Raw genomic sequence first — 14,927 nt, forward strand, 5'->3', positions numbered from 1 at the left:
CGTCACCTGACAATCCGAGTGAAGAGCTACGTCACCGTTAACTGCAGGTTCGTGTCTCCCGAAATTAACCCTAAATATCCCGTTAAGGTATCCGTTTAAGTTTAACAGAAAATATAACGCTAGTTTTCAAATTCAGTTTTTATTTTCAATAGAAGCTGTTGAACAGAAAGAGGACAAAACAATTTAGCCCGGGAGCTCATCACTTTAACATCAGCTACCCGCTAACTTGCTAATGCTAGCATCAAATAGCTTGCTAGCTAACTAGGTAGCTAAGTAACCTAAACGTTGCAAAGCTAACGCTACATATTTCTTCTTACAGCCATGTTATTATATTTCGGGTATTTAATATTATCAAGTATTTTTGTAATTGATACTTTGATATAGATAGGAAGTCAAAATTAAAACTGAGAAGAACGTTAACTAAATGCTTAAACTGACTGAAAATGCAGTTTGCTCAATATGTTATTCTTTATTTGTTGCTCTGATAAGATCAGGAGCTAAAATATTACCTTTCTCCAAGCAAACTTATAGGAAATGTTTTCAAAAGTTTTTTAAAAGTTATTTGAAATTGTTACCCCACACCTGGTGATTTTTAAGTTCCCAAATTTTACCAAATAGGACCTTGGACTCGAAATAGATGTTGAAGAGACTGTGATGTGTGGTAATCCCACACACAGGCTTGGCACTGTTAAGAAAATATATGAAATAATCATTAAATAATAACAATTTTCCCCAAATGGATTATTTATTTGCGTTACCTTGATATGTTTATGGAATTTAAACTCAAAAACATGTGTAATTGCTTTATAGAACCTTCAGTTAATGACTTGACTAGCTGATCCCCATTACTAAAATGTTTCTGTACTTTCCACAGTCATAGCCATGTCTCTCTGCGACGACATACTACTATGTAACTTCCCAAAGTGCCGGACTAAGCTGAGCGGCTTCGCCTGGGTCACAGCTTGCTCACATGTTTTCTGTGATCAACATGGGTCCGGTGAGTTCAGCCGCTCTCCTGCCATCTGCCCGGCCTGCTCTTCTGCGTTGTCTGGGAAGCTGGACATTGTGAGGACGGAGCTGTCGCCCTCTGAGGAATACAAAGCCATGGTGCTGGCAGGCCTGCGACCAGACGTTGTTCTTGACATCAGTGCTCGTGCTCTGGCCTTCTGGAGCTATCAGGTCAAAGATATTTCTGTTTGTATTTATAGAAAAGTAATAGAGCTATGTATCTGTAATTCTTTAATGTCTGCCTGTGGCAGTCTGGTTTTCCTTTAAAACACCCAGCTTGTTCATCTCTTTGCAAACAGGTCCATCAGGAGCATATGTATCAAGAGTACAGTCTGTCACGTGCCGAGGCACAGCTGAAGCAGATGGACAAGGTGTTGAACCAGCAGAACCAGAGCAGAGAACTGGAGCTCGGGGGCATGAGGGGGGAGATCACCTCCCTGAAGAAAGTAAACCACAATTCTGAAGTGCAGATCCATACTGTCACATTTTAAGTTGACCCCTAAGTTAAAAATAACCAAAGCACGTCCTCTGACCCTCTAAGAAAGGCTGTGCTTACTGTAATGTGTTACAAACCAGATATGATTGTACAAACGATCTAAGAAGGAAAGTGAGCACCATGGTGATTTTTTTTCCATCTCTTTCTTGACTGTAGATGATAAAGAAATAAGCATAGAACCCGTAACTCTTATATACCTAACTTTATCAATTTATATCTGTACACATTGTAATTTTAGTTGCCACTTGATTTAGAAAGTTTGAAACCTCTAGTTTCAGAAGACTATATAGAAATATATGACATCGTGTTTTCTTCAGGTGATGGAGGAGTATAAAAGGAAGTACAGCGAGGTCTCCGAGAGGCTGATGGAGCGAAACAGGCAGTACCAGAAACTACAGGGGCTGTACGACTCACTGAGGCTGCGCAACATGGTGGTGGGTGTTGGAGACAGAGACATGCTGCCACAAGCTGTACATCACGATTTCAACACCGGTAAGAACAACAATTTGAACTTAAGATTAATGGTAACGTTAAAAGGTACTCTCTTTAAATAACAGATGCTTGGTCTTTTTGTGCAGGAGAATAATTCATATTTCACAATGAGAGGGGAATGTAGATTGTAGGAGTTTATCAATGATCAGGCCACATACTGTCCTTCCATATACACAACATCTGGAAAGTGTTTAAAATTAGCTCTGGGGGAAATCATGAATAGGAAGTATAATATTGTATATACATAATTTTTTGCAGTGCAATTATTATTTTTTAAGATAGGGAAAAACGTTTGACCAGTGATTTGCTAAACATTTTGAAGGTCGGATGTCATGAAAAAGTAGTATTTATAGGTAAAATAGGTAAAATATTAATCTAAATAATTATTTGCCTACAATTTTCATAATCAGTTTAATTCATTAAGCAGAAATGTCAAACACTTGCAGGTTAGTGTAAGTTGAGTATGTTTGAATTCTGGACTGTAAGAGAAAACAAGCGCTATTGGTCTTTACGTCTTGAGGGCATTTTGACATTTCATAGACTGAATAACAAATCGAACAAATGCATAGAATATTTAGGCTACAGATTAAAAATCAGTTATAAAAACGCAGTTGCTTCCAAAAACAGTGTTTGGCAGGTAAAGAATAAACTTGAATGCTTTTATTTAATCAATTGTCACACGGTGCCCACACTGATTAATGAGAAGAGGAAGGAAGCAGAGAGAGAATTATGTTAAATGGCACAGAGGAAGACACAGCCGTAGGGGGTTTGTCAAGAAGTAACCATTAACAATTAAGGACAGTAGGAGTAATGAGCTGAATGTCTGTGTGAGGGAATTTTGCTCAGTATAACAATAAGAGACATCCGTCAACCCCCAGCGTGTCACACAGGGGTGGCTCGGCAGGCAACTCCCCAGAGAAGCCCCCAGTTCCTCTCCGCGGGCAACGACGGGGACAGCAGATTCTTCTCCTGCCTGGAGGCTGACGGAGCCAAGACCTTCTTCCAGTTCAGCTCCCCTGCCAGGGAGAGAGGCCGGCCCTTCATGAAGAAGCACTGAGATAGTAACAGGTTTCAAAATCTGATTGTAGCACATTAAGTTAAATTTATTTATTTATATGTTAACAAAGTGTTCTAATGTTTTAGTCTTCATTTAGTTAGCAGGGTTTGCCTCAAGGACATTTTTGTAGTATTTATTGTAATTTTGAACTAAACTAGGCATAAAAATCAACTTTTAGTCCTGGTTTCTACTTAAGCATTTGTGTTTTAGAAGTACTTGTAATGTAAATAAACATAAAATCAGTTTACAAAGAGCACTGTCTTACAGCTTTCTGTTAGTGTGTAAATTGTCTGTTTTACCAAAAATAAGACAGGAAAAGCTTTGCCTGTTTCTAGTCAAAAACAGACACATTGAAGAACTTAATGTAATCAGGAAGACTCCACTATGTTGATCATTTCCTTTCATAATTTTTGTGTGATTAATATTTGAAAACTAAGAAGATTAGGCAGTTGGGATAAGGGGGTTAGTTTAACTCTAACGCAAAGACAATGGATTGTTTTGGTCCAAAAATGCTTGACTTTTATAGTGAACAAAAATCAATTATACATTTTCCTTTACGGATACAGTACACGTTAACTGAATGAATAACAGTAGGCGGTCGTTCATGCGAACTGTGTGAGGAATTTGGGCAATCTGGTTTAAACCTGAGCAATTGGCTGGTTGTTGATTGGAAGTAGAAGACCCCCCGAGGTCTAGACCTGGATAACAAACAACTGATGCAGCTAGTAAAGTGGTCAACCCAGACCGCAAGAATTTCTTTTGTACGGTTTTTAACTATTTAATGAGTAATAAAACCTCTGATCAGTAGGACCCTTTCACAAAAGACATTTCACATTAGGAAAAACACAGGTATAAATACTAATAATCCATTAAGCTGCTTCAGTTTCAGTGTCCTGATGTTGTGTATGCTGGCTCATTGTCACTTACTGACTCACTGGGACAGTTGAATAGAACAGAACCATCATTAATGTTATTAGTAATACGTGTGCTTTTCTTTTTATAATAAGTCAAAATGTCTGGTATGAAAAAGGAAATACACTTTTGTACATTTCAAACATTTAATGAGAACCTCTGGTGGCCTTTTGCAGTTTTAAGATACCACGCAAACAATATGTTTAACATAAAATTACTTTTTTTCAGGGTAAACTTAAGTCACAATTAAATCGGACATCCCATCACAGGTTCATTAATTTACAAAAAGAACTGTGTTGTCTCCACAACAACAACAAAAAAATATAAATATAAACAAAATTGTTTAAACAAAGTAACAGGGTAACTTCTATTTACAAACCCAAAACAGGCACAAACTTTGGGAACTTCAACTTCCATAATTATCCAAACTCTTCTTTAAAATCCAGAAAAAATGGTCCTCTTAATGTATTTCCTCGTGCTTGTTCAGCTCATTCGCTCTGCGGCTTGTAGCTGACTGAGGCAGCAATCTGACTTTGGGCGTTTTGTTTCTTGCCGTTGACGATGAGGAGCAGAGGAGAGTCCACTCGTATACTTCTGAAATCAAACACCTGCCGGACAGAGGAAATGTGAAAGTCAGAAAATTTAGAGAAACATAATTCTATACATTTTGAACTGCACACATTAAACACTGACCTTATCTTTATGTGTTATACTGTGTCGTTTGACCTGAGGTTCAGGAATGACTACAGTGTCTCCTATCAGGACGCCCCAGCTATCCGCTGTGTTGTATACCATCACCACTATACATGACTCCTCGCTGTCCACCATGCCAAACGTACTGGAGGGGAAAAAAGGTCAAGATTTTACACAACCACACCAAAAATTAATTTTCTTTTCTGCTCTATCACATCGAGACTGTACCAAAAAGCATGTAGACAATGTGAGCTATTAATGATAAAATAAGCTGCACTCACAAAGCCATGCGACCCTCAGAGGCCAGACTGAACACCACCTTGCCCAGGGTGGCAACCCCAGCGTTGTGACCGTGTGTGAGGGAGGAAAGAGTTCGAGGCTCCATGCTGCCGACACGGCCTGTTGGGGAACGGAACTGAGGGGAGGAGCAGGGACCCAACGCTGACGTGTTGAGGTTAGAGAGCATCGTCCTCAACCGACGTGCCTTCACCTTCCCCTGAAGAGAAGGAAAGACTGAAGGTTAGGAAAACAAAAGCTACGGCTGTGCATTGCTGCCAACTTGTTGTGAACAATGACATCTTTGTCATCTTGATGACAATATTTATGTCAACATAAGGCAAAAATAAAAAGAAGTGATGCCAAAAGTGCAATACACACACACTTCTTAGGATAATTTATCTCTATTAAACAAGTTTAGGTGTTATTCAGACCTTATACTCACACCCATGCTAAAGTTGAATAAAAAGAGGAATAAAAAAAAAAAAAACATCTTTTGGAAATTGATCTTAATGCCTTAATTTAAAAAAAAACAACTAAAAAACAGTAAAAATCCAACCACCATTTTTCTTGTGCTCAGCACTCCATACCTTGTTCTGTATGAGTTCTGTGACCTTCCCCAGGTACTCCAGCAGCTGCTTCTCTCTCTCTGGAGGCTCCTCCCACCCAGGGTCGAGTGCCGCCGCTCGGCTGTAGCCGGCAAGAGCAGACCCGTACATTTCCTCATATTGGAACAGAGTGGCTCGGTTGAAATGCAGCTCCGGGTAACAAGAGGCAGCTCTGTCCACTTTTTCCTACATATGAGAAAGAAAGACGTAAAATATTAGTATAATTAGTGCTGATAGATTTGAACCAACTTGTTCAATGCTCAGTACTCACAGATTGTGCATAGGCAGTTAGCGCCTGTTGAGACAACTGTGGATTCTGTCCACAGGTGAAAAACAGGGACACATAAGCATTTCCCAGGATGTCTGTAAAAACATGAAATACAATTTTAGGACAGCACATCATTTGTACAATCCCTGTTATAACTTTCATATATCACTTCTCCTCTGCTTACTAAGTACCCATGCCCGCTACTCACACCAAGATGTCCCGTCGGTGACGTCCAGCTGGACAGCTTGTCGGGCCATGTCCACACTCTCCATCACCTGCTTGCCATGATGTACGTTGCTGTCCGCCGGCGGCAGCTGTCTCAGCACCATAGACAGGTTGCGTAGAGACACTTTGTTCTTGCTCTACAGATGTAAAAGATAAAGCACAAGACGGTCAACCTGAGTTGATAAGTGGAATCTAGCATGGAGATATAAAAGAAATTCCCATTAGGGCTGTGCAATTAACCAAAATTTATTAGTGATTATAATCTCAGCTCCCAATGATCACAAAAACAGAATAATCGAGAAAAACAATTATTTAGCTCATTACGTTTTGTGCAGGAGTGTTCAGTGATTAATTCAGAAACAACCTGTAAATCACATTAGTTACGTGACAGTTTCTCTTAACATAAAGTGCCAGAAATGTTAACATACAGATTTCATTTTTAAGCCTTTTAAAACAAATAATGCCAAACTTTCTAACTGAAGCACACTATCAAAATACCACAATACCTTATGTGTTACAGCATATCGAGTTATGTGGTACTTTAATTATGGCGCTTACGTGGAAAGCCAAGAGGACAGGATAGAAAATGTTTCACTGAGTTTAAAATATCTGTCCCTCTCTCTTTCTGTCCTTGATGTACCTGCTGCAAGGCTCCAGTGAAGCAGTTCTTGGCACCGGTCAGGTCTCCTTTTTTCCAGTACTGCTCCCCCAATGTGTTCCAGCCCTCGACCAAGCCAGGCTCCAGCTTTACGGCGCGTGAAAGGCACTCTTCTGCTACGGTGCTGAAGTCTGGAGCCACGTTTAGACACCTGCCCTTCTGCAGCAGAAACTCTGCTTTGTGTTTAAAATTATCTGTGGTAAATTGTAAAAAAAAACCAAACACAGTTAGTATATATTCTGCAAATGAAAGACTGAAGTGCTGTTGTGTAATTGTTGCACTCTCACCTTCTTTCTCCTCTAGCCTCTTCAGTGTCTTTTCGCTCTCCTGTGCGACATCACTTTGTTTCCTCCCGGCGTCCTCCACACTGTGAGTCTCAAAATAGCAATCTCTGAAATTATACAGTTCATCCACGAGCTCCTGTAATGGGAGGGTAGAGGGGGGGGGATTAAAGAAAAACAATATTGTGAATTCTTAACAATAGTTAAAAAAAGACCAAAGGCACAGTTCTCACAGCTAAATCTGCCTGTCGTGCAATACTGACTTGGCGAAAAAACTGTGACGAGCATTGTCCATTAGAGATGTACATAATAGAATACTGCTATTTTTGATACCCACGTTGTGATCTAGTAGCAAGTAGAGTAATATAACTGTCAAATCTGAAACAGTAAAATTATTGTGGCTGTTTTTAGTTTGGTTTGTTGACAACTATCATATGTATAATACTGTCAATTTAATCACCAATTCAATAAGAATGCAAACATCAATAAATTCAAAATGTTTATATATATTATTAGTGTTGTTTTACCGAAAACCAGCTTTACAAATTGGGAGAATGAGGAGAAGTGGCCAGTAACGTGAGGGTCTGACAAAAGAAGCCATTGAGCTGCATTGTGGGAATTGTAGGATCCAGTGTTTTAGGTGCTTGACCCATGTTGGGTCTAAAAGTCATGATATCTTAGCCCCGGCCCAGCTTTATTTTGTGCAATACTAAAAAAACTCAAATCAGTAACAGAATAAAACTACCAATTATAAAACATAAAATACAAATGTATTATAATGATAGGTATTTCTAAAAAATTAAAGTAAATAAAGTAGCAATCTATGCACCTGCATTTGTGCTACTGATGTTTAAAACTATTAATGTAAGATTATTGATTAATGGTGATTTACGTATGAAACGTACTAAATTAAGAGAACATACCAGTGCATCTCTAGTGTCCATCCTTGGTGCATTAAGCCAGGAACACAGAGAATATGGTGACTCAGCAAGAAGTGGATGCAAGCTAAGCATGCATATAAAAAGTCATGAAGCTGACGGGTTATTGTAGACCTATTCAATCCCATGGAAAGAGGAATATGGCACTCACACACCTAACAGTACAGAAATGAAGGCTAAATGCTAAATAGGGTTTGTTAGCAGTATAGTTGCAGCCAGTTGTTATAGTAACGAGTCGTTAAGGAGATGTCCAGCGAGTAAATGTGGAGACAACACAAGACACTGACCTCATGAGCAGTCAACAAAACACGAAGGATCGGACATTTGGTGTATTTCAATATTCGTGTGATATAATTAAGAACAAATACCTTCATAATTTGCAGTTCGTTTTTCTCCTCCGCAGGCTCGCCACTCTTCTCGTCTTCCGCCATCTTTACGTTAGCTCACAGCAGCAACAGCCTCGAACCGGAAGGAGCGGCCACTGCAGTGGAGCAAAATGCACAAAGTTACGAGACAAGTATTACATCTAAGTTTATAATGTTACTACGGTGACGGAGAACACGTCTTTACTACAATAGCACGAATGCAATGAATTTTAGAAGGGACAAAACTGAGTTTTAATTTCAGAGAGGCCGGAAGTTGGAGTGGTCCGTAGCCAAAATGAATCCGACAAAGAACCTCTTCACAAGTGAACAGATATTTTTTGATTGACTCATTTGTCGTTGCTAAAATACAGCTGTCAGTACAGGCCGATTAATGTATGATTATTTTTTTTTTTATCTCAGATGATGTAGCTAACCACCAGGTTTGTCCGTCACCAGCAGTCAGCCGGAACGTTTCTCACGCAAGTTGCTTTTCCGACACTTTTTCGCCTTGGACCATACATTTTTCGCTCCCAACAAGGCTGACGGTGTTCAACTTTTGTCAATGAACTGTTCAGCGTAACCGGTGTCGGTGTTGGTTAATGCTGTTGAATCCACTTCGCCATGTCGGACACGTGGAGCAACATCCAGGCGCACAAGAAGCAGCTGGACTCTCTGCGGGAGAGGCTGCAGCGGCGGCGGAAAGACCCAGCACAGCCGTCCTCTGGTAGGCCTGACGATACATGCAGTCCAGAGAGCAGCTACCAGTGGGGCAGCAAATAACCATTGCTCCGTTAAATAACCAATTGAATATTTACCCGATTAATCAGTAATCTATCATTGTAAAATATGAAGGCAATTGCCCATGCATTGTTACCCAAGGCCACTGTGATGTCTTGAAATTGCCAAGTTTTACTAGAAAATATTGGGAATGTTTACTCAACACTCACAGCTATACTTTTATCTTACAGAACTTAACTAGCTAAACGATTACGGTAATTGGCTTATAGCGCAATTATACAAATCTTGTTAGTTTTGTTTTCCAAGGAACTTTCAATAAGTACATTATTTTTCTTAAGTTTAACAGTTATAATTTGTAGGGGCAGAGCTGTAACTAATTATTGTCATTATCAAGTAGACTGATGATTGTGTGCTTGATTTATTGAGTAATTGATTGGTCTGTAAAATGTCAATAAATGGTCCCATGCCCATCATGATTTCCCACAGCCCCAGATAGCATCTTCAAATAACTTAGTGTTTAACAGTCCAAAACACAAAGATATTTAATTTACTACCATGAAGACTAAGAAAAACAATGAATGTTTTGGTAAATTTGGTAAAACATTTATGAAGCTGGGACCAGTAATCTTTGGCAATTTTGGGTAAGAAATTTAAAAACAATCAGTTGTCAAAAAAGCTTTTACCAAATGATGGCGTTAACCTCTGTTGTCTCCTCTCGGTCAGATGGCGGAAGCAGTACAGAGGGTTCTACAGCCAGGAGTGACAGCCCGGCTCCGTCAGCTCCACTCCCCCCTCAGGAGGAGACAGAAAAACCGCCAGACCCCGAACTAGAGAAGAGGCTGCTGGGGTATCTCTCTGATCTGAGTCTTTCAATGCCAACGGACTCCCTTGCCATCACAAGTGAACTCAGTGTGAGTTTTGGTCTCTCAGCACAGAATTGGCAAAGAGTACACAAGTTTTATAGAGGAAAGTAAAAATATGTTGAGCTTGGCTGTAGCGTAATTAAATACAAAAATAAATAAAATACACGTTTCTATTTTTAATTTAATTTTCTTCCATTTGATTCTCACTCAGTCTGAGACAGCTGTCAGTCATGGATGCATCCAGAGTCTCCTGCTAAAATTCTCTGCTCAGGAACTCATCGAGGTCCGGCAACCCACCTCAGCCTCTTCTTCTTCTACTACTACTACTACTACTTCCTCCCCCTCGATCGTGATAGCAGTGGACCACACAAAACTATGGGCCATGATTGGTTCTGTGGCTGGAGCCCAACGGGCTGGAGTCAAGAGAAAAGCAGAAGATCAAACCCACCACAAAAGAGATCCCGGCTTCTCACCCTCACTTCAGAGCCCGGCTTCTCCTCCGCACTCTTCCTTCACCTCTGTGACACCGGCTTCTTCCACACAGCTGGCAGGGCCTTCAGCATCGGGTAGCGGGGCTGAGAAGAAGGGAAAGAGCAGTAAAAGCCAGTCGTCCCACTTGGACATGGAGATAGAGAGCCTCCTGAACCAGCAGTCCACTAAAGAGCAGCAGAGCAAGAAGGTAGGAAGTATGAGCAGACCGACCAATATCTCATCTCAGAATTAGGGACCAGTTACAGGAAAGCAAAGCAGGCTAGTTTGGAGGTGTGATTACTGATATGGTATATGTCATGTTATTTATGTCCAGGTGAGCAGAGAGATTCTGGAGCTGCTTAATGCCAGCACAGCTAAGGAGCAGTCCATCGTGGAAAAGTTCCGGTCTCGCGGCCGAGCTCAGGTCCAAGAGTTCTGCGACCACGGGACCAAAGAGGAGTGTGTACGCTCTGGGGACACACCGCTGCCGTGCACCAAGTTACACTTCCGGTCAGTGTTCCTCACCATACTGTTTTTTTGTGTTTTATGTCACCCCACACGATTAAAAAAAAAAATCTTTTAGTCACTCCCCATCTTCAACAGATTTTTAATTAATTCAGATAAATGATAATTTCCGTTGCAGTTCAGTGTTTATAAATCCACTGGGCTGGGGGTTCACCCTGGTGGCTGAGGAGTGCGGGCCCTGACTATAAACTGCAGTGCCACCAGTTCATCCGTCTTTCCTCTCTCTTACTCTCTTAATGTAATCTCTTAACTATCAACCAAACAATAAAGGCCTAATAAAATTTCCTAAAAACAAATATTTCAAAAAGAGAAATACTCCCATGGGTCTGAAGAGGTCACTATAATCAAGGTTAAAATACCACTGCTATCAAAAACACCACATTATGACAATGTTCTGGCAAAACATCGACTTGGCCATCATTTTATTCTAATGGAAAAAGACAACAGCATCTTTTTAGTTGTTTTCATTTTTAAATAAATCATTTTCATTATAAAGGAAGGTGTACGGTAGGGGTCTGGGAACCACCAAAGAAATCTCAAGTTAAATAAGATGAATAATGAGTTAAAAAAACAGATTCTGCTACAAACACTATACAGTTTTCTATAACTTCTAATAACTAATGTTTCCTTGTGAAATGTTGCACAAGTCAATCCCTTCAGTCAAATTTTTGAAATTAAACACTGAAAAGTAATGAAACTGTGTTTAAGGAATCACAAGTAGACTTGGTTTTAAGGGGGCACAATTTAAAAATGTGGACACAGGTCTTAAGGATACAGGGTGCACATTTCTGATTTAATAAACGTGACTGACAGGGTAAATATGTGTATTTGCCTTTCTGTATTTTAACTTTTGTGCTCAAGAAGGTGTTTGTGATTTAATTTGTGGGGTTTGTTCAAACCTGCAGTTGTTAAAATAAAATGACATTGCACATCAATGTTTACGCAGGTGGTTTACTTTTGGAAATTTATTTTTTTCTCATTTAGTCGCATCATTAACAAGCACACGGACGAGAGCCTCGGTGACTGCTCCTTCCTTAACACGTGTTTCCACATGGACACCTGCAAATACGTCCATTATGAGATCGACAGCCCTCCAGAGGCCGAGGGGGGCCTGCTGGGGCCCCAGGCCGGGACCACAGAGCTCGGACTCTGTGCGGGGGACGCGGACAGCAACGTGGGCAAATTGTTCCCCTCCCAGGTGAGGCTGAGAGAGCAGTGGTGAGGAAAGAAGATGGCGTCCTACCAGCGGCAGACCGATAGATGCTGTACATTTTGTGGTGGCGTATGAATTTTACAGAGGTTGTGTTTTTCTTTGCAGTGGATATGCTGCGATATCCGCTACTTGGATGTGTCGATCCTCGGTAAGTTTGCTGTGGTGATGGCCGACCCTCCGTGGGACATCCACATGGAGCTACCCTATGGTACGCTGACTGACGACGAGATGAGAAAACTCAACATCCCCATCCTGCAAGATGACGGCTTCCTCTTCCTCTGGGTCACCGGAAGGTAACTTACCTGGGGTGCTCGAGTTTCCTTGTCACTGATTTTAGTTTTCTGCAAAAAAACCCTTAATAAAACCTTTTCTTCAGCTGGGGCTTTTACCCCTGCAACCAAAGATCTACATTTTGGTACATTCTGTGTACACTACAATTTGTTTTCTGTACAGTATTCTTCTCTTTGTTTTGAAGTGATAGCCTGACAGTTTGCCCCTCAAAAAGCTCAATCTTTCTCAGTTAAATTAAGTATCATATTTAACAATACTTAGCCAACAAACATTTTAATACAGGTTGAACTGGCATGGTTTATTATGAGAAGGCAGGGTCCTAGTTCTGCACATCCAGATAGAGTTGTCTGCTCAAACTTCATGTCACCAACTACTCTTCTTACAGGGCTATGGAGTTGGGCAGAGAGTGTCTCAGTCTTTGGGGGTAAGTCTTTTCTTCTGCGCATGCACTACCACTAAGTCATCACTTTGATAGTACACCATGCAATTTGTTATATATGTGCTGTTTTTTTTAACGTGTGTATTTATTATCATCTTCTAGCTATGATCGAGTTGATGAAATAATTTGGGTGAAAACAAACCAGCTTCAAAGAATCATCCGCACAGGAAGGACAGGCCATTGGCTGAACCATGGGAAGGAGCACTGTCTGGTATGTTTTTCCTCTTCTCATTGTGTAATATAGATCTGTGACTGTCATCTATAGCATGAGCCTGCATGTAACTGCTAATCTCAAAGCTTGAGGAATCTTGCCTCCAGGAGTTTTTTTTTTTAATGTTCATTCTTGGTATTTAGAGAGGCCACCATATAGCTAGAAGGTATTTTGAAGCAAGATGCTGAGCTGCTACTGGCTCATTTCTTTGTAAATGTGCCTCCACAGGTGTGTCAGATAAAACGTTTCTCTTGTTTGTCTTCAGGTGGGTGTAAAGGGCAACCCTCAGGGATTCAACCGAGGTTTGGACTGCGACGTCATTGTAGCCGAGGTAAATGATTAGATCTTTTGTCCTACTTAATGTATTTGATTTCTACAGCCTGAAAAAGTTGCTTCAGATATGATACAGATTTCATCTTCATTTTATTCCAAACGCTCTCTTCCAGGTCCGCTCCACTAGTCACAAACCAGATGAGATCTACGGCATGATAGAGAGACTCTCGCCTGGCACCAGGAAAATTGAGCTTTTTGGTCGACCCCACAACGTCCAGCCCAACTGGTAACACACCATCACGCTTTGATTTAAAGGCCTAGTTACTGCTTTACTACTACTACTGATTGACCTTTTTTTCCTCCACTTCTAGGGTAACTCTAGGAAACCAGCTCGATGGCATTCATCTCTTGGATCCTGATGTTGTGGCACGATTTAAAAATCGTTATCCAGACGGCGTCATCTCTAAACCCAAAAACATGCAGTGATTACAGTGGTCGCAGGTTTGGAAGAAGTTTATAAATAGTCTTTTTTTTTTTTTTTAAATATCAGTGAGCAACTGTCTAATAAATGTTGTCCACAAGATACATTGTCTGTGTCTTAACTGTGTAGTTAAGAAAATTATACATACCATGTGAAGAAATGTTACTCATTCATCATCATTTAATTCTGCAAAGCTTCATTCACCATCAACAAAAACACAACATTTTGAATGTACCTTTTTTTTTTTTTGTTAGTAAAGAATAAAGATACTTTTAACGTACTGTAGATTTGAATAACTGATTTATATGATCATTACCTTCATATCAGCTCATTGTAGGCAAATACAGTATCCTGTTCATCCTTAGTCATAGTGCGTAGTTTGTTTCCCCCATGAGGAATTCTAAGTAATAACAAAACTGTTGGCGCGTCCACATGATACAAGCCTTCCATGATGGCGCACTTCCTCCACGCAGTTGCTAGTAGCCAAGGAGGACATGAAGGATTATTAAAAACGTGGACTCTTCAGTAAAGGTAATTATCTTCACTCGACTTTTTGTAAAACTTGACTGATGACACAATCTTCTGGACATAGCCATACTGAGAAATAGAGTTTTTTGGAAGTTAAATTCTTAATTAGGTTTGCATTAACTCATTTGGCAATGGCTTGAATGTAACTGACGTTCATTGATATAAAAAAAAGTTACGCACTAAAGCGTTAAAGTCTTTAGCTAAGGTTTGTTAAAAACAAGTAAAAACAAAATTATAAAATGCAGTAAAGAGGGTTTTACTAAAGAAATCAGCCAGAAGAAGCTGAAGCCAAACATGACTCACATTACATACTTAGTAGAAATGTTTTGCTGAGCAGGTCAGTTTGCTTAATGCTTTCTCAAGAGTAACTAGATACAAAAAAACAGCTGCTGAGCATCTACCTCTGTTTTGTTGTGTTTCATTGTTTTGTCGGAGCAGGATTAGAAAGTAAACCTTGGTTAAAAGAACTGTCACCAGTAAGTTTAGAGATAGGATCTCATCCAACATGATGGGTGACTACTAATGATGAGGTTAAGATAGAGATATTCATCATACTCATTCTGCTTTCTGAAACAATCCCTTATCTCAACAGCAAAGTAAAAAATCTGCAGTTTTTT

The 14,927-nt window shown here is 40.1% G+C and overlaps 3 protein-coding genes across 5 annotated transcripts; 2 read left to right on the forward strand and 1 right to left on the reverse strand.

The window, feature by feature from the left end:
• On the forward strand, positions 1-4,067 carry ccnb1ip1 (cyclin B1 interacting protein 1). Of its 3 annotated transcripts, none has more exons than XM_032544260.1 (5): positions 1-47; positions 875-1,179; positions 1,308-1,454; positions 1,822-1,996; positions 2,875-4,067. In XM_032544260.1, exons 2-5 carry the CDS (start codon positions 883-885, stop codon positions 3,051-3,053), a joined length of 798 nt encoding a protein of 265 aa, XP_032400151.1. In that variant the 5' UTR covers positions 1-47; positions 875-882; the 3' UTR covers positions 3,054-4,067. The 3 variants fall into 3 exon arrangements, with proteins under 3 accessions (XP_032400151.1, XP_032400150.1, XP_032400152.1); XM_032544259.1 differs by having other exon boundaries at positions 20-87; XM_032544261.1 differs by having other exon boundaries at positions 20-87; positions 2,887-4,067.
• Positions 4,068-4,167: 100 nt separating this feature from the next.
• Positions 4,168-8,393, reverse strand: ttc5 (tetratricopeptide repeat domain 5). Its single transcript, XM_032544258.1, has 9 exons — positions 8,281-8,393; positions 6,981-7,113; positions 6,676-6,887; positions 6,019-6,172; positions 5,814-5,905; positions 5,525-5,728; positions 4,940-5,154; positions 4,659-4,803; positions 4,168-4,573 (listed from the first exon to the last, which is right to left on the reverse strand). Exons 1-9 carry the CDS (start codon positions 8,341-8,343, stop codon positions 4,454-4,456), a joined length of 1,338 nt encoding a protein of 445 aa, XP_032400149.1. The 5' UTR covers positions 8,344-8,393; the 3' UTR covers positions 4,168-4,453.
• Positions 8,394-8,638: 245 nt separating this feature from the next.
• Positions 8,639-13,884, forward strand: mettl3 (methyltransferase like 3). The gene is made up of 11 exons (XM_032544257.1): positions 8,639-9,001; positions 9,739-9,926; positions 10,090-10,557; positions 10,684-10,859; positions 11,859-12,072; positions 12,193-12,380; positions 12,764-12,802; positions 12,920-13,028; positions 13,294-13,359; positions 13,475-13,587; positions 13,673-13,884. Exons 1-11 carry the CDS (start codon positions 8,899-8,901, stop codon positions 13,785-13,787), a joined length of 1,779 nt encoding a protein of 592 aa, XP_032400148.1. The 5' UTR covers positions 8,639-8,898; the 3' UTR covers positions 13,788-13,884.
• Positions 13,885-14,927: the final 1,043 nt, after the last annotated feature.

This window comes from Etheostoma spectabile, chromosome 19 (assembly GCF_008692095.1).
Source record: "Etheostoma spectabile isolate EspeVRDwgs_2016 chromosome 19, UIUC_Espe_1.0, whole genome shotgun sequence".
Classification (NCBI taxonomy): domain Eukaryota; kingdom Metazoa; phylum Chordata; class Actinopteri; order Perciformes; family Percidae; genus Etheostoma; species Etheostoma spectabile.